General features: G+C 48.3%; 1 protein-coding gene across 4 annotated transcripts in view; it reads left to right on the top strand.

Annotated features, from left to right (window-relative positions):
* Positions 1-4,631: 4,631 nt before the first annotated feature.
* The window catches only part of BUD13 (BUD13 spliceosome associated protein), a 39,544-nt gene continuing 25,232 nt past the window's right edge, over positions 4,632-18,943 (top strand). Inside the window, exons 1-9 of one of the 4 annotated variants that reach the window (XM_077249845.1) lie at positions 4,632-4,860; positions 7,651-7,741; positions 14,041-14,125; positions 15,372-15,417; positions 16,296-17,183; positions 17,223-17,858; positions 17,943-18,187; positions 18,424-18,567; positions 18,613-18,680. In XM_077249845.1, coding sequence (XP_077105960.1) covers positions 4,730-4,860; positions 7,651-7,741; positions 14,041-14,125; positions 15,372-15,417; positions 16,296-17,183; positions 17,223-17,858; positions 17,943-18,187; positions 18,424-18,567; positions 18,613-18,680 — 2,334 coding nt within the window. In that variant the 5' untranslated portion in view covers positions 4,632-4,729. Of the gene's footprint in view, positions 4,861-7,650; positions 7,742-14,040; positions 14,126-15,371; positions 15,418-16,295; positions 18,188-18,423; positions 18,681-18,943 lie in introns of all 4 variants that reach the window. The other 3 variants (XM_077249844.1, XM_077249843.1, XM_077249842.1) reach the window with 3 other exon arrangements.

Genomic DNA, 18,943 nt, shown 5'->3' with positions numbered 1-18,943 from the left:
AGCGCTATCTTTTATGATGGGTTCCATCCATTAGAGCTGAGTGACGTCCTGCGATGAATAGTGCACATGCGCCTGGTGACACGCAGATCGCCAGCAAGATGGTGCTGTGTTTCACCTGATATGTAGCGTCCAGACATGTGCAGAAGCAATTGTTAATAGAGTGGACACAATGGATATTGGGGGCGTATCTGTTTAGGTTCGTTATATGATACACAATGAATAACTGCTTTATGGACATACCGTTACATCAGTGGTATCTGCAGAAGATTATAGGTGCGGCAGCAGTTTTATTTCATTTGGTTTGGAGACGGAACATTGTTTTGACCCGGTTGGGACCCCGTAGAATCGCTAAGGGGGCGTGGCCTATGCAGGCACGCATACAGTTAGGTCCATATATATTTGGACAGAGACAACCTTTTTCTAATTTTGGTTATAGACATTACCACAATGAATTTTAAACAAAACAATTCAGATGCAGTTGAAGTTCAGACTTTCAGCTTTCATTTGAGGGTATCCACATTAAAATTGGATGAAGGGTTTAGGAGTTTCAGCTCCTTAACATGTGCCACCCTGTTTTTAAAGGGACCAAAAGTAATTGGACAATTGACTCCAAGGCTATTTCATGGACAGGTGTGGGCAATCCCTTCATTATGTCATTCTGAATTAAGCAGATAAAAGGCCTGGAGTTGATTTGAGGTGTGGTGCTTGCATTTGGAAGGTTTTGCTGTGTAGTAAACATGTGGTCAAAGGAGCTCTCCATGCAGGTGAAACAAGCCATCCTTAAGCTGCGAAAACAGAAAAAAACCCATCCGAGAAATTGCTACAATATTAGGAGTGGCAAAATCTACAGTTTGGTACATCCTGAGAAAGAAAGAAAGCACTGGTGAACTCATCAATGCAAAAAGACCTGGGTGCCCACGGAAGACAACAGTGGTGGATGATCGCAGAATAATCTCCATGGTGAAGAGAAACCTCTTCACAACAGCCAACCAAGTGAACAACACTCTCCCGGAGGTCGGCGTATCAATATCCAAATCTACCATAAAGAGAAGACTGCATGAAAGTAAATACAGAGGGTTCACTGCACGGTGCAAGCCACTCATAAGCATCAAGAATAAAAAGGCTAGACTGGACTTTGCTATAAAACATCTAAAAAAGCCAGCACAGTTCGGGAAGAACATTCTTTGGACAGATGAAACCAAGATCAACCTCTACCAGAATGATGGAAAGAGAAAAGTATGGCGAAGGCGTGGTACAGCTCATGATCCAAAGCATACCACATCTTCTGTAAAACACGGCGGAGGCAGTGGATGGCTTGGGCATGCATGGCTGCCAGTGGCACTGGGTCACTAGTGTTTATTGATGATGTGACACAGGACAGAAGCAGCGGAATGAATTCTGAGGTATTCAGAGACATACTGTGTGCTCAGATCCAGCCAAATGCAGCCAAACTGATTGGTCGTCGTTTCATACTACAGATGGACAATGACCCAAAACATAAAGCCAAAGCAACCCAGGAGTTTATTAAAGCAAAGAAGTGGAATATTCTTGAATGGCCAAGTCAGTCACCTGATCTGAACCCAATTGAGCATGCATTTCACTTGTTATAGACTAAACTTCAGACAGAAAGGCCCACAAACAAACAGCAACTGAAAACCACTGCAGTGAAGGCCTGGCAGAGCATCAAAAAGGAGGAAACACAGCGTCTGGTGATGTCCATGAGTTCAAGACTTCCGGCAGTCATTGCCAACAAAGGGTTTTCAACCAAGTACTAGAAATTAACATTTTATTTACAATTATTTAATCTGTCCAATTACTTTTGGTCCCTTTAAAAACAGGGTGGCACATATTAAGGAGCTGAAACTCCTAAACCCTTCATCCAATTTTAATGTGGATACCCTCAAATGAAAGCTGAAAGTCTGAACATCAACTGCATCTGAATCGTTTTGTTTAAAATTTATTGTGGTAATGTCTAGAACCAAAATTAGAATAATGTTGTCTCTGTCCAAATATATATGGACCTAACTGTATTTGGATGTGGGCTATTTAAGCTCACAATGTCACCGCCGGCTTATGCCTTACATCTTTTCAGCATCCGGCATCATGAATATCGCTTCCTCCTGATGAACCGTGAGAGCGGGGAAATGCGTCGGGGAGATACCGGCACACGCTAAGTCACCCTAACTATCTACAAAGAGATATTTTTTTATTGCTACTGTCTGGTGATTGATTTGTCTAAGTTTACCATGTATGATTGAGGGGTAGAGGACTATGAGATTTACTATCTGGGTACATGGCTTTTTGATACCACAGGTGATTGGATATGCATTATGCGGGGGAGATACCGACACATGCTAAGTTATTTTAACTATCCACTAAGAGGTATCTTTTCATCGCCATTGTTGGTTATTGATTTGAGTAAATCCATCATGTAATATTGATGGATAAAGGACCATGACAGTTACTATTTGAGTGCAATGCTTTTGGATACTACAGAGTACTATATATGCATTATTTGCGTTGTGCTGTAAACCTTGTTTGACTATATGGAGGCACCTATACAGGTCCATATGACGGCTGATTTATTTGTCTATTTTTCACTACTGCTCTTTTTCTATATTGTTTTCCCACCTGCATTGAGAGGGATATTGCAGGGGAGAGAGGGATAACCTACGTTGAGTGGGGGCACCAAAAAATTGTTTCTTAGGGTGCAAACCCCCACAGCAAGGCAGGTGTGAGCAGTAGGCATATCTAGGACCATAATAGGTTATTGTATTTTGTGACTTATATTCTGGCATCGTTTTCCCCTTTTTTATTGGGTCTGGGTTTTATATTTAATATAAATAAAAGTAAAGTTTTAAGGGATTATATGTACGCACATTAGAGTTTTTTTGATTCCTATACATTTGTTATTGAGTACAATTATCAAGACACCCTCAATAAAGGAGTGGTTCTGCAGGTGGGGACCACAGACCACATTTCAGTACCAATGCTTTCTGGCTGATGTTTTGGTCACTTTTGAATGTTGGTTGTGCTTTCACACTCGTGGTAGCATGAGACGGACTCTACAACCCACACAAGTGGCTCAGGTAGTGCAGCTCATCCAGGATGGCACATCAATGCGAGCTGTGGCAAGAAGGTTTGCTGTGTGTCAGCGTAGTGTCCAGAGGCTGGAGGCGCTACCAGGAGACAGGCCAGTACACCAGGAGACGTTGAAGGGGCCATAGGAGGGCAACAACCCAGCAGCACGACCCCTACCTCAGCCTTTGTGCAAGGAGGAACAGGAGGTGCACTGCCAGAACCCTGCAAAATGACCTCCAGCAGGCCACAAATGTGCATGTGTCTGCACAAACGGTTAGAAACCCACTCCATGAGGATGTTTGCGTGCCCGACGTCCACAGATGGGGGTTGTGCTCACAGCCCAACACCGTGCAGGACGCTTGGCATTTGCCACAGAACACCAGGATTGGCAAATTCGCCACTGGCGCCCTGTGCTCTTCACAGATGAAAGCAGGTTCACACTGAGCACATGTGACAGACGTGAGAGTCTGGAGACGCCGTGGAGAGCAATCTGCTGCCTGCAACATCCTTCAGCATGACCGGTTTGGCAGTGGGTCAGTAATGGTGTGGGATGGCATTTCTTTGGAGGGCCGCACAGCCCTGCATGTGCTCGCCAGAGGTAGCCTGACTGCCGTTAGGTACCGAGATGAGATCCTCAGACCCCTTGTGAGACCATATGCTGGTGCGGTTGGCCCTGGGTTCCTCCTAATGCAGGACAATGCCAGACCTCATGTGGCTGGAGTGTGTCAGTAGTTCCTGCAAGATGAAGGCATTGAAGCTATGGACTGGCCCGCCCGTTCCCCAGACCTGAATCCGATTGAACACATCTGGGACATCATGTCTCGCTCCATCTACCAACGTCACGGTGTACCACAGACTGTCCAGGAGTTGGCGGATGCTTTAGTCCAGGGCTGGGAGGACATCCCTCAGGAGAACATCCGCCGCCTCATCAGGAGCATGCCCAGGCATTGTAGGGAGGTCACAAAGGCATGTGGAGGACACACATATATATATATACACACACACACACACACACACACACACACGCCACCATTTCCTTGTCTTGAGGCATTTCCACTGAAGTTGGATCAGCCTGTAACTTCATTTTCCACTTTTGAGTATCATTCCAACTCCAGACCTCCACTGGTTAATAAATGTGATTTCCATTGAAGATTTCTGTGTGATTTTGTTGTTGGCACATTCAACTTTGTACAGAACAAAGTATTCAATGAGAATATTTCATTCGTTCAGATCTAGGATGTGTTATTTGAGTGTTTCCTTTATTTTTTTTTGAGCAGTGTATAATGCTGGCCAGGAAGAAAATAAAAATAAAGCCTGTTAGGAAACTACAACACCCAGCATGCTGGGCTCAAGCAGTGCATGCTAGGAGTTGTAGTTGGGAACCAGCAATGAGCAGAATTCCAGGATTTTTCTCACCCTGTGTCACTCCAGCAGTTATAAACTACAAGTCCCAGCGTGCAATTATGTAGCAGCTGGACTGTACCACTCACAGCAGCTAAGTCCAACCCCTCCCAGCTTCCAATGGAACAGTCCGCACACACTGGATGACGCACTCACGCCGTGACGTCACTAGACAGTGATCGCGTAGTCGCCGGAAGTTATTTGCCAACCCGGAAGTGTTATTCCTCTAACTTCCGCCACCGTAAACATGGCGGCGCCCGCAAGTAAAGTGCAGGGCATCTCTAAAGCCGAATACTTGAAGCGCTATCTGGACCCAGGGAGCTTAGATGATGGAGCTGCCAAGAAGAAGAAAAAGAAGGCGAGGCCGGAGGGGAAGGGGTAAGACAGTGTTCGAGCCGCTTGTGTGGTACTACAACTCCCAGCACTGCGCGTCATGTCCTCCTGTGAGATAGACGTGCTGTATGTTACTATAGAACCTGCCTGGTCAGTGAGAGGTGTCTGCAGATGTCACCAGAGCTGGAGCCCTGCACAGTGCTCTGTGGGTGTGGTGGGATTGCCCCAAACTTCACCAGATAGGACCCCTGCGGCAAATAACACAATCCTGTGTGTCCCCTAATGCCAGACACCTCCCTGAGTGTAAGAGCTGGGTGATGCAATGTGGGTGTGTAACACACTGCCCCCCAGCCTGAGTGCTGTGTCCTCAGTATGCCTCCTCCCTGCCGCTGTGGAATCAGCCTAGCTGACAGCTCCTCAGTGTGCCTCCTCCCTGCCACTGAGGAATCAACCTAGCTGACAGCTCCTCGGTGTGCCTCCTCCCTGCCGCTGAGGAATCAACCTAGCTGACAGCTCCTCGGTGTGCCTCCTCCCTGCCGCTGAGGAATCAACCTAGCTGACAGCTCCTCGGTGTGCCTCCTCCCTGCCGCTGAGGAATCAACCTAGCTGACAGCTCCTCGGTGTGCCTCCTCCCTGCCGCTGAGGAATCAACCTAGCTGACAGCTCCTCGGTGTGCCTCCTCCCTGCCGCTGTGGAATCAACCTAGCTGACAGCTCCTCAGTGTGCCTCCTCCCTGCCACTGAGGAATCAACCTAGCTGACAGCTCCTCGGTGTGCCTCCTCCCTGCCGCTGAGGAATCAACCTAGCTGACAGCTCCTCGGTGTGCCTCCTCCCTGCCGCTGAGGAATCAACCTAGCTGACAGCTCCTCGGTGTGCCTCCTCCCTGCCGCTGAGGAATCAACCTAGCTGACAGCTCCTCGGTGTGCCTCCTCCCTGCCGCTGAGGAATCAACCTAGCTGACAGCTCCTCAGTGTGCCTCCTCCCTGCCGCTGTGGAATCAGCCTAGCTGACAGCTCCTCATTGTGCCTCCTCCCTGCCACTGAGGAATCAACCTAGCTGACAGCTCCTCAGTGTGCCTCCTCCCTGCCGCTGTGGAATCAACCTAGCTGACAGCTCCTCAGTGTGCCTCCTCCCTGCCGCTGCGGAATCTCCAACAACCTAGCTAACAGCTCCTCAGTGTGCCTCCCTGCCGCTGAGGAATCAACCTAGCTGACAGCTCCTCAGTGTGCCTCCTCCCTGCTGCTGAGGAATCAACCTAGCTGACAGCTCCTCAGTGTGCCTCCTCCCTGCCGCTGAGGAATCAACCTAGCTGACAGCTCCTCGGTGTGCCTCCTACCTGCCGCTGAATGTTTGCCCATCTGATTGACAGCTCCTCCGTGTCCCTCTTCCCTGCTGCAGCTGAATCTCCCACTGCCTAGCCTGATTAGCAGGCTATCTGCATTTGTCTTCTATTCCTAGACGTTAGAAATGACCCACAGTCCATCAAATCTGTCAGCAGGTTTTAACCATGTAATCTGACTGCATTATGATGTAGAGACAGAGACCGATTCCTGTGATGTATCACTTTATTTACTGGGTGCAGCAGTTTTGATAGAATCAGTTTTCTCTGCTGCAGATGTAGCAGTACTGTGAATGCTGAGCCCCGCTCATACCACTGCTCGGCTGCTTTTTGTGCATAGGCAGAAAGCTGCCAATTGGTGGTGGGGACTTGGTTGGACCAGAAGGCACCAGACACCTGGTAGTGATAATCTGCTGATAAAACACTGTTTTTCTGTGTCAATACTATCAGTCTAGTAAGTGACACGTCGCTGGAATCAGGGTCTCTGCCACATGCTGCTCCCAGATTACATAAAAGCCTGGCGACGGATTTCCTGTAAGGCTAAAATTTTCCATTTTCTTTCTTTCGGTAGTTTATGGTGGAGTTTTCAATCTCTTGAAGCGTTCTTTGCAGCCTTCTGATTGGACGTGGCCTAGTTTGGAGCAGATCCAATCAGAAGCCGCTTCTTTCTTTTTCCTACCAGACCTTTTTTTAAACATGTAGTGGAAAAAAATGCTCAAAAGTGAACACTTGAACAGCATTGCAGTCATTTTTTTAAGCCTGTTTTTTTCTTAGTTGTGGACCCAATTCATAAACTCCTCATAAATCTCATCTGCACATACCATATGGGCTTGTTCACAAGTAGCTGTTTTTATGCTTTTTTTTTTTTTTCATACTAAAATATCAGCATTTTACAGTAACAGAATACTTAATGTTTGCTTATTTTTATTGCTTTTTTGACAGTTCTTTCAAGCTTTTTTTTTACTTGTAATTTTAATACTCCATAACACGTTTGTAATTTCCGCTGCAGTGTTCTGACCCTGCTCTGTGTTTGTTTTTCCTGCACAAATAAAGAACGCATATAAAACTGCTGTGTGTGAACGTACCAAGAGCAACGGATTTGCTGTGTGTAGTAAAACCTGAAAAAGTCATAGGAAAATCTGACAAATCTGCACGGAGTTGTGCAGATCTTTTGCAGTTTCTTGTTGCTAGGATGTGTCGTCACTATATGTGGTCGGTCTCTCATCGATCCGAGAAGGAAGCGGTCTCATTGCTGATTAGGTGCTTTGTCTCCTGCTCTGTGGTCACAGGGAACTGCAACATGCATCCATTTAGAGGAATGGGACACAGCGAGGGCTGTAATTGGCACGATTGTGGGTCCCTGCGGTTGGACCCCCTCTATTCATCTATTCGTGTATCACACCGGCCCTTTATCAGATGGGAATAACACATTTGTTCCTGAAGTTTCCAGCAATTTCCATAGATCTGTTGATCTTCATTATACGTCTTACATTTAGGATGCGGATAGTAGATGATGATGCAGAAGACTGGAAGAAGGAACCGATAAAAAAGGAAGAACCAGTGGAGGAGGCGGAGGACCAGCCAGTGGTGAGTGCCCCTGATTCTGTCCTATTGAGAGTTCCGTCATGGTACACTGCTCACCGGTTTGTTTTGTTTTTCTTTTGCACCTAGAGCAAACTTTGATGTGGAAATCCAACCTTTTAAATTCTGGGTTTATACACTGACAATTTGATAGAGCCATGTAATCAATCGTGTAACCTGAGCACATCTTTTCTTTAGCTGGATGGAAGTCATCCATTATCTGTAAGGGCAAATATGAAGTTACTAGATGGTGGCCCGATTCTAACGCATCGGGTATTCTAGAATATGTATATATGTCTGTATGTATATAGCAGCCACATAGTATATAGCACAGGCCACGTAGTTTATAGGAGCCACGTAGTATATAGCAGATAAATACTACGTGGCCTGTGCTATATACTATGTGGCTGCTATATACATACAGACAGACATATTGTAGAATACCCGCTGCGTTAATACAGGCCACACAGTATATAACAGTGGCCACGCAGTATATAACACACCCCAAACAGTATATAACACAGCCCACGCAGTATATAGCAGCCATTCAGTATATAACACTGGCCACGTAATATATAGCACAGCCCACGCAGTACATAGCAGCCACGCAGTATATAGCACAGCCCCCCACAGTATATAACACTGGCCACGTAATATATAACACAGCCCACGCAGTATATAACATATCCACGTTAGTATACAGCACAGAGATGTAGTATATAACAGAGCCCACACAGTATGTAACACAACCCACATAGTATATAGCAATGTGGGCACTATATGCGTGGTTAAAAAGACTTAAATTAAAAAATAAACATATACTCACCTTCCGAAGGCCCCTTGAAGTCCTGGTGCCTGTGTGCAGTGCACGCGGCAGCTTCCGGTCCCAGGGTTGGTATGAGCGCAGGACCTGTGATGACGTCGCGGTCACATGGCCGTGACGTCATGGCAGGTTTTTCTCGCATGGCATCCTTGGCACCGGAACCTGCCGCTTGCACTGGCGAGGACAGCGGGCGATGTCGGAGGGTGAGAATAACCTTTATTTTTTATTATTCTTATTTGCATACGCAGCATCAATAGTAAAAAGTTGGTCACACAGGGTTAATAGCTGCGTAACTGGAGTGCGTTACACCGCGCTCCAGTAACGCTGGCATTAACCCTGTGTGACGGCTGACTGGATGACTGGAGTGGAGTATGGAGCAGGCACTGACTGCGGGAGGAAAGAGCGGCCATTTTGCCGCCGGACTATGGCCGTGGCTGATTGGTCGTGGGCGTTTTGCCACGACCAATCAGCGACTAGGACTTCCATGACAGACAGAGGCCGCGACCAATGAATATCCGTGACAGACAGAAAGACGGAAGTGACCCTTAGACAGTTATATAGTAGACTAGATGGTGGCCCGATTCTAACGTATCAGGTGTTCTAGAATATGTAGGTAGTATATAGCACAGGCTACGTACTATATTGCACGGTGACGTAGTATATGACACAACCAACGTAGTATATAACATAGCTACGTAGTATATAACAGAGCTACGTAGTATATAACACAGCCACGTAGTATATAACATAGCCACGTAGTGTATTGCACAGGCACGTAGTATATTGGTCAGCCACGTAGTATATAACATAGCCATGTAGTATATTGTAGAGCCACGTAGTATATTGCACAGCCACGTAGTATATTGCACAGCCACGTAGTGTATTGCACAGCTATGTAGTATATTGGTTAGCGACGTAGTATATAGCAGAGCCACGTAGTATATAACATAGCCACGTAGTATATTGTAGAGGCACGTAGTATATTGCATAGCTACGTAGTATATTGCACAGCCACGTAGTATATAACAGAGTCACGGAGTATATTGCACAGTCGACGTAGTATATAACAGAACTGACACAGCCACATAGTATATTGCACAGCTAAATAGTATATAACACAGAGCACGTAGTATATTGGACAGTCACGTTGTATATTGCACAGTCACGTTGTATATTGACCAGCTACATAGTATATAGCACAGAGATGTAGCATATAACAGAGCCCACACAGTATGTAACACAGCCCACGTAGTATATAGCAATGTGGGCACTATATGCGTGGTTAAAAAAGACTTAAAATAAAAAATAAACATATACTCACCTTCCGAAGGCCCCTTGAAGTCCTGGCGCCGGTGTGCGGTGCACGCGGCAGCTTCCGGTCCCAGGGTTGGTCTGAGCGCAGGACCTGTGATGACGTCGCGGCCACATGACAGGAACCTGCCGCTTGCATGCTGAGCACAGCGCGCGACGTCGGAAGGTGAGAATAACCTTTTTTTTTATTATTATTATTTGTAACATTAGATCTTTTTACTATTGATGCTGCATACCCAGCATCAATAGTAAAAAGTTGGTCTCACAGGGTTAAAAGCTGCGTTAACGGAGTGCGTTACACCGTGGCATAACGCGGTCCGTTAACGCTGCTATTAACCCTGTGTGAGGGCTGACTGGGGGGGGGGGGGGGGGGGGGGAAGTATGGAGCGGGCACTGACTGCGGGGAGGAAGGAGCGGCCATTTTGCCGCCGGACTGTGCCCGTCGCTGATTGGTCGTGGCTGTTTTGCCGCGACCAATCAGCGACTTGGGATTTCCGTTACAGACCGACAGAAAGACAAAAAGACGGAAGTGACCCTTAGATAGATAGATATATCTACTATATAATTGTCTATCTATCTATCTATCTATAGATAGATAGATAGTGGCCCGATTCTAACGCATCGGGATTCTAGAATATGTATGCATAGTATATTGCGCAGCCACGCAGTACATTGCGCAGCCCACGCAGTACATTGCGCAGCCCACGCAGTACATTGCGCAGCCCACGCAGTACATTGCCCAGTCACCTAGTATAATGCTTCATGCAGTTATGGCCCCATAGATGCCCCATATAATGCTCCATGCAGTTCTTTATGGCCCCAGAGATGCCCCATATAATGCCCCATAGATGCCCCATATAATGCTCCATGCAGTTCTTTATGGCCCCATAGATGCCTCATATAATGCCCCATATATTGCTCCATGCAGTTATGGCCCCATAGATGGCCCATATAATGCTCCATGCAGTTATGGCCCCATAGATGGCCCATATAATGCTCCATGCAGTTATGGCCCCATAGATGGCCCATATAATGCTCCATGCAGTTATGGCCCCATAGATGCCCCATATAATGCTCCATGCAGTTATGGCCCCATAGATGGCCCATATAATGCTCCATGCAGTTATGGCCCCATAGATGGCCCATATAATGCTCCATGCAGTTATGGCCCCATAGATGGCCCATATAATGCTCCATGCAGTTATGGCCCCATAGATGGCCCATATAATGCTCCATGCAGTTATGGCCCCATAGATGCCCCATATAATGCTCCATGCAGTTATGGCCCCATAGATGCCCCATATAATGCTCCATGCAGTTATGGCCCCATAGATGCCGCATATAATGCTCCATGCAGTTATGGCCCCATAGATGGCCCATATAATGCTCCATGCAGTTATGGCCCCATAGATGCTCTATATAATGCTCCATGCAGTTATGGCCCCATAGATGGCCCATATAATGCTCCATGCAGTTATGGCCCCATAGATGGCCCATATAATGCTCCATGCAGTTATGGCCCCATAGATGGCCCATATAATGCTTCATGCAGTTATGGCCCCATAGATAGCTCTATATAATGTTCCATGCAGTTATGGCCCCATAGATGCTCTATATAATGCTCCATGCAGTTATGGCCCCATAGATGCCCCATATAATGCTCCATGCAGTTCTTTATGGCCCCATAGACGCTCCATACAGCATTGTGCCACATGTAATGCTGCTGCTGAGGCAATAAAAACAAAATATCACATACTCACCTCTCGTCGCTGCTCCTCAGCGTCCCGTCTCTCCGCACTGACTGTTCAGGCAGAGGGCAGCGCAGTTATACACTGCGTGGGCTGTGCTATATACTATGTGCCCTATGTTATATACTGCGTGGCTGCTATATACTGCGTGGGCTGCGTTATATAGTAAGTGGGCTGTGTTATATATAGTGCGTGGCCTGTATTGTGTAGTGTGTGTTCCTGTCGTACAACAGTTTGTTGTGGTGTCTCTGGTTTGCGACATTGTCTGTGAGATTCCGCATCCTGGGCTTGTCTAACAGCAGTTTGTTGTGGTGTCTCCTGTTGGCGACATTGTCTGTGAGATTCCACATCCTGGGCTTGTCTAGCAGCAGTTTGTTGTGGTGTCTCCTGTTGGCGACATTGTCTGTGAGATTCCACATCCTGGGCTTGTCTAGCAGCAGTTTGTTGTGGTGTCTCCTGTTGGCGACACTGTCTGTGAGATTCCACATCCTGGGCTTGTCTGGCGGCAGTTTGTTGTAGTGTCTCCTGTTCCCGATGTTGTCGTTTTCTTGCTGCTGCTTTTCTGTCATCCTCGTTGGCGTATTTTCGTTTACGACCCATTCTAAGATAGAAACACAGGGAGATGCCGCCCATACAGGGAGACGCAGGCACACACCCTACACAATGGCGGCACTTGACAGCAGTGGAGGACAATGATGATTCCAGAATTCGCGGCAGACTGTGCCCGTCGCTGATTGGTCAAGGCAACCTTTGACATCATCGTCGCCATGGCAACCATTATGATATCTACGTCGATACTGTGCCCATCGCTGATTGGTCGAGGCGAATTTGTGGCAGACTGTGACCGTCGCTGATTGGTCGAGGCAACCTTTATGACATCATCGTCGCCATGCTGTGCCCGTCGCTGATTGGTCGAGGCCTGGCTAGGCCTCGACCAATCAGAGATGTGGGATTTCCAGGACAGGCAGACAGACAGAAAAACCCTTATACAATTATATATATAGACTAGATTGTGGCCCGATTCTAACGCATCGGGTATTCTAGAATATGCATGTCCCCGTAGTATATGGACAATGATGATTCCAGAATTCGCGGCAGACTGTGCCCGTCGCTGATTGGTCAAGGCAACCTTTGACATCGTCGCCATGGCAACCATTATGACATCTACGTCGATACTGTGCCTGTCGCTGAGTGGTCGAGGCCTGGCGGCCTCGACCAATCAGAGACGCGGGATTTCCATTATGACATCTACGTCGATACTATGCCCGTCGCTGATTGGTCGAGGCCGCCAGGCCTCAACCAATCAGAGACGCGGGATTTCCAGGGCAGACAGACAGACATACAGACAGACAGAAAAACCCTTAGACAATTATATATATAGATAGATGGGAAAAGTCAGGAGACGGCAACGACAGAGGCACCACCTGGTTAAAAGGTTGTGCGGTCGCAATATATTGGCGATCTCCCTGGAGGCTCGTCATCAATATCAGATCCATGAAGGTGAGACACCTAACAGTCGCACCAAGCAGCTTTTATTTGCTCCTTTTAGAGGCGCAAAGCCAAGTGTCAGGCCTCCACCGATGGCATATGGATGACCTAGCCTATGGTCAATATGTTACCAATGAGGTCTGGCGCTCGCCTTTGTTCAAAGTATTTACCCTAAGAATGGAGCAAGTAAGAGCTGATGGGTGGGGGTGTCAGCCCACCACCGATCTGATTTTGATGATCCATCCTTTGGCGAGATCGTCAATGTATTGTGGTCGGATAACACCTTAGAAGAGCAGAGCAGCTGGTCATGTGGGATCTGCTATTTATCCTCACCCATTGTCAGAATTAGAGGGGTGGTTTGGTCAGTGAAGAGAAAAAAAAAAGAAATATTGGAATGCTGTAAAAAAATCTTGAGTATTCCCTTACCGATTCCCTGCCACTCCTATTCCAATACTCTCTGTACTTCCTGCTCAGTCCAGGCAGTTATGTGACTTCTGCAGCTGATGACCAACACATCACTGCTATAGCCAGTGATTGGCTGCTTTGGTGACATGACTCTGGATCTGATAGGAATAGAAGCGTCGGAGGTTCAGTGCAGAATTACTTGTTTTGTTATTTGACAACAATCTAGAATAGTCAGAGAGTTTTAGGGGAACCTTCTCCAAAGCAGTGTGCAGCCCGGACGGTTGTATGAAAATATGGACTTATAGCACCTGAGGGAACGTGCACTGAGGTTGAAAATAAATGTTTTTCATGGTTATATTAATATGAAAAGCAAGGTGTTTTTTTTCCTTTTCACACGGAAGCGTTGTCTATACAATTTGTATGAGTGATGTCTAGTGCTCTGTGGAAAGGAGTAAGAGTCTGAGGCTATGTGCGTCCTTGAGCCGGTGATGGAGGCAGGTATCCCGTTATGATCCTCTTGTGTTGTGCAGGTGGCAGAGTTTGTCGATGAGCGTCCAGAAGAGATCAAGCGAATGGAGGAGTTCAGGAACACAAATAAGTGGAGAGTTATAAAAGGTGAGATGTAATAATGCATAGACTGATCTGGGGGGGGGGGGGGGGGTGCAGAGTCGGCTAATCCCCTGTGATCGACTCTGGTGTTGTTTGCTGTAGGAAACTTCAGGACCACCATCCATCAGCTGGAGTAAAAAGAACTACAATAATTTGCCCCTTGAAGGGCATAACATGTTTGAGCATAATAGGATAGGTGATAAATGTATGATCAGTGTTGGTCTGACCTCCGGGACTTCCACAGGTGCCAAGAATGAGGGTCTTATGTCCCCCATGTGCTGCCTTCCTGCTTGTCAAAGGACAATGCACTCCTGATGACGAACGGTGGTCCAATCCTTTTTTTTTTGTCCATCTCCATTTCCTGCCCCCGAGCACTCTCTCCATTGTCTACACCTGGTTAGAGCCATCAGGGCTCGTCTTTCAGATTCGGAAGCCTTTCTGCAATCCTTTTCTCTTTTCCAGGCCACACAAAACAACCATTGCCAAATGGACCAAGTTGGCTATTGTGCAAGCCTAAAAGACCAAAGGCAAATTTCCACATTTTCAGGAAATCGCTAATTCCACCCAGCTGGTTGAGGTCTCCTGGGTGGTCTAGCCTCTGCTGCTCAAATCTGCAGTGCCACCACCTGGGCCTCCATCCATGACTTCTGTCAATGTCCATTTAGGTCATAGGGTACCATGGGCCGCTATCTGTTAGACTGTCCACATGGTCACCTGCTGCTTTTTTTTTCCATCCACTGGGACTACTTTAGGAAGTCCCACAGTTTCCCACAATACTATTATAGGAAAATTGTCTGTTTGACTTCATTGTCTGACCCAACCCCTATCTTATTCTTAGTGTTCCTGCCTTGGGATCACTTTATGTTGCCTGTAGTCTATGTGTTTTTGCCTGGGTTCGGGTAATGTTGGTCCCTGTATTTTCTGGTTCAGGTTTCTCTCTTGTTGCTTTACTTAGCTGCTGTCTCGTGTCCTAGGAGAGGGTATAGCCTACCTGGTGGAGCCACTACCTAGGGCTGAGCTGCCTCATGTCCTAGGGGAGGGTATAGCTCACCTGGTGGAGCCGCTGCCTGGTGTCCGAGGAGAGGGTGTAGCCCACCTGGCGGAGCCGCTGACTAGTGGCATGTCATACACCCATTGTCCTGTCTCCTCCAATGTATGCAGATGGACTCCTTATTTATTCAGTTTTATCTTACAAATATTGGGTCTACAGAAGAGTGAATTTCGTTATTTGTTTCTTTTTTTTTTACTGTAGGTGATGAGACCCCTGAGGATGAAAGATCCAATGAGCAGGATTCCAGGTAATGTGTGAATGAGGCACACCGTTGTTATCTTACTACACGTTCTGACTCTGTGGGCTAAAAATCTGCCTAAATTGTAGTGCATGTGCCTTGTAGACATCGTAGGGAGTGTGACAATCTTTATAGCAGCCCTAAAGAGGATGAACATTGCACGGTTGCACTGCTTGTGATAGGGTTACAGTACTACGAATGACCTGACCTCAACACTATAATCTAAAACAATAATCAAATCTGCTGGCCTTTTTTGGTAATGAATCGCTGTTTGTTGGTTTTTTCCATGTTGAAAATTCTACATAACCTGTGAATCCTTACTAAATCTCAGCATCCATTCATCAAGTCACAGACAAATGTCACATTTTCTCCTGTGCGTTATTTGATGTCTCATGACCAAAACTTTGTCTTAAAATTGTGACTGTGGATTAATCCTTTAATGTTTCCTGATGTATACTTCCGAGTGATGGCTACTTTGTTCTGTGATTGATCTCTCCGCCATAGTGATCTCCTGATCTCGTGGGTAAAGTCGCAGCTTCGGTGAGGATTAATCATACACACTTCCCCAGTCACGGCTGTTGAGGCTGGAGCTTTGTTAACATGGATCTTGCCAGTGTAACTCTTCTAGAAGTCACAGTCAGTAGGATTCCTTTGGCTGCAGATAACCCCCTATAACACAGGAACAGAGTACCAGTGGGTTGTTAAAACTGTGGGGGCCGAACAGTGGTCTCCTGGTTTGGTAGTTAGGCCCTACCACTGGGCCTAGGACCTAATATGCTTAATATGCTTCTTAGGCTCTGTAACTTCCTAATTAATTACTAGAATGTATTGCTGTTCTACGTGATTTTGTAAATTTAATCTTCAATTATATTTTATACCATCTGTAGGGCCAGAGAAGATGATTCTGCTGTGGCTAAGACGACTGGCACTAGTTCTCCTGCCGCTTCAGATTATACTCCAAAAAAGACCAGACATGATTCTCCAGATTCGTCTCTACCTCGAAGGGCTAGGCATGATTCTCCAGATTCGTCTCTACCTCGAAGGGCTAGGCATGATTCTCCAGACAATTCCTCTTCAACAAAAAGACGTCTGACTTCTCCAAAAAAGACCAGGCGAGACTCTCCAGATGCCTCACCGCCTAGGAGGGGTAGGCAAGACTCTCCAGATGCTTTACCACCCAGGAGGGGCAGGCGAGACTCTCCAGTTGCCTCACTGCCTAGGAGGGGTAGGCGAGACTCTCCAGATGCTTCACCGCCCAGGAGGGGCAGGCGAGACTCTCCAGATGCTTTAGCACCCAGGAGGGGCAGGCGAGACTCTCCAGATGCTTTAGCACCCAGGAGGGGCAGGCGAGACTCTCCAGATGCCTCACCGCCCAGGAGGGGCAGGCGAGACTCTCCAGATGCTTCACCGCCCAGGAGGGGCAGGCGAGACTCTCCAGATGCTTCACCACACAGGAGGGGCAGGCGAGACTCTCCAGATGCCTCACCTCCTAGGAGTGATAGGCGAGACTCTCCAGATGCCTCACCGCCCAGGAGGGGCAGGCGAGACTCTCCAGTTGCCTCACCCCCCAGGAGGGGTAGGCGAGACTCATCAGATGCCTCACCTCCACGGATGGGTAGGCGAGACTCTCCAGTTGCCTCACCCCCCAGGAGGGGCAGGCGAGACTCTCCAGATGTTTCACCCCCCAGGAGGGGCAGGCGAGACTCTCCAGTTGCCTCACCCCCCAGGAGGGGCAGGCGAGTCTCTCCAGTTGCCTCACCCCCCAGGAGGGGCAGGCGAGACTCTCAAGTTGCCTCACCCCCCAGGAGGGGCAGGCGAGACTCTCCAGTTGCCTCACCCCCCAGGAGGGGCAGGCGAGACTCTCCAGTTGCCTCACCCCCCAGGAGGGGCAGGCGAGACTCTCCAGTTGCCTCACCCCCCAGGAGGGGCAGGCGAGACTCTCCAGTTGCCTCACCCCCCAGGAGGGGCAGGCGAGACTCTCCAGTTGCCTCACCCCCCAGGAGGGGTAGGCGAGACTCTCCAGTTGCCTCACCCCCCAGGAGGGGTAGGCGAGACTCTCCAGTTGCCTCACCGCAAAGGAGGGGCAGGCAAGACTCTCCAGACGTCTCACCACCCAGGAGGGGCAGGCGGGGCTCTCTGGGTGCCTCTCCACCCCGCAAGGGCAGACGTGACTCTCCAGGTGTCTCTCCACCAGCCCGCAGGGGCAGGCTTGACTCTCCAGGCGTCTCTCCACCACCCCGCAGGGGCAGGTGGGACTCTCCGGGTGCCTCTCCAACCCGCAGGGGCAGGCGGGACTCTCTGAGCGCTTCACCACCACCCCGCAGGTTCAGGTGTGACTCTCCGGGCGCCTCTCCACCACCCCGCAGGTTCAGGCGTGAGTCTCCGGGCACCTCTCCACCACCCCGCAGGTTCAGGCGTGACTCTCCGGGCGCCTCTCCACCACCCCGCAGGTTCAGGCGTGACTCTCCGGGCTCCTCTCCACCACCCCGCAGGGTCAGGCGGGACTCTCCGGGCTCCTCTCCACCACCCCGCAGGTTCAGGCGTGACTCTCCGGGCGCCTCTCCACGACCCCACAGGATGAGGCGGGACTCTCCGGGCGTCTCTCCACCACCTCGCAAAGGTCGTCAGGACAAAGAAAAGCTTGACACAAGTTCAAAACGTATTGTGAAGAAATCTCAGCGAACCTCTCCACATTCCTCTTTGCTGCATGATTCCGATTCTGACCTTTCTCCTTCCCGGAGAAGAGCCTTCTCACCACCACAAGACAGTCAGAAAAAAGGTGCGTTCAAATTGAAATTTATTCCAGTCATCGTACTTGAAAAATTTGAGACTGTTTCTTTGATCTGTGGAGGTTGGGTCTTGGGAATCCCACAAACTTATGGGCAGAAACGCTCAGCTTATCCTCCAGTGTGAGCAGAGTGGTGAAGGGGCTCAGTAGAAAGTCTGTGATCTGTATTTTGGCTGATTTAACGACATTGGATTTGATTTATCATTCATCCATCTTCTATTATTCAGCGACACGACAGCAGGACTCTCGTTTCTTACATCGAAAGGGTCCTCAACCTAAAGGTTCAGACTCTGACTTGTCACCCCCACGTCGAGGACAGAGAAAAGGCTCCGATTCAGACTTGTCACCGCCACGTCGAGGACAGAGAAAAGGCTCCGATTCAGACTTGTCACCGCCACGTCGAGGACAGAGAAAAGGCTCCGATTCAGACTTGTCACCTCCACGACGCAGAGTCGAATCTGAAAAAAGAAGCGCCGGGTCCCAGGTAATGACATACTAAACACAGACACGTTCTCCTTCTTAACACTGTGTGTAGAATTGGGTCAATACACCTCCACAATAATAGATATATTCACAACCCCAAGTATATAAGTTGGGGGAAGAAGGAGGTTTGATTGCATGAATGTTTAAAAAATAGAATTTCTCCTACGCCTCATTGGGGGACACAGGACCATGGGTGTTATGCTGCTGCCACTAGGAGGACATTAAGTAAACACAGAAAGAATAGCTCTTCCCCTGCAGTATACA

The sequence above is a fragment of the Ranitomeya variabilis genome, chromosome 4, assembly GCF_051348905.1.
Source record: "Ranitomeya variabilis isolate aRanVar5 chromosome 4, aRanVar5.hap1, whole genome shotgun sequence".
NCBI classification, from domain to species: Eukaryota; Metazoa; Chordata; class Amphibia; order Anura; family Dendrobatidae; genus Ranitomeya; species Ranitomeya variabilis.
Note: the sequence above shows the minus strand (reverse complement) of the source record. Positions and strands in the feature narration are given on the sequence as shown.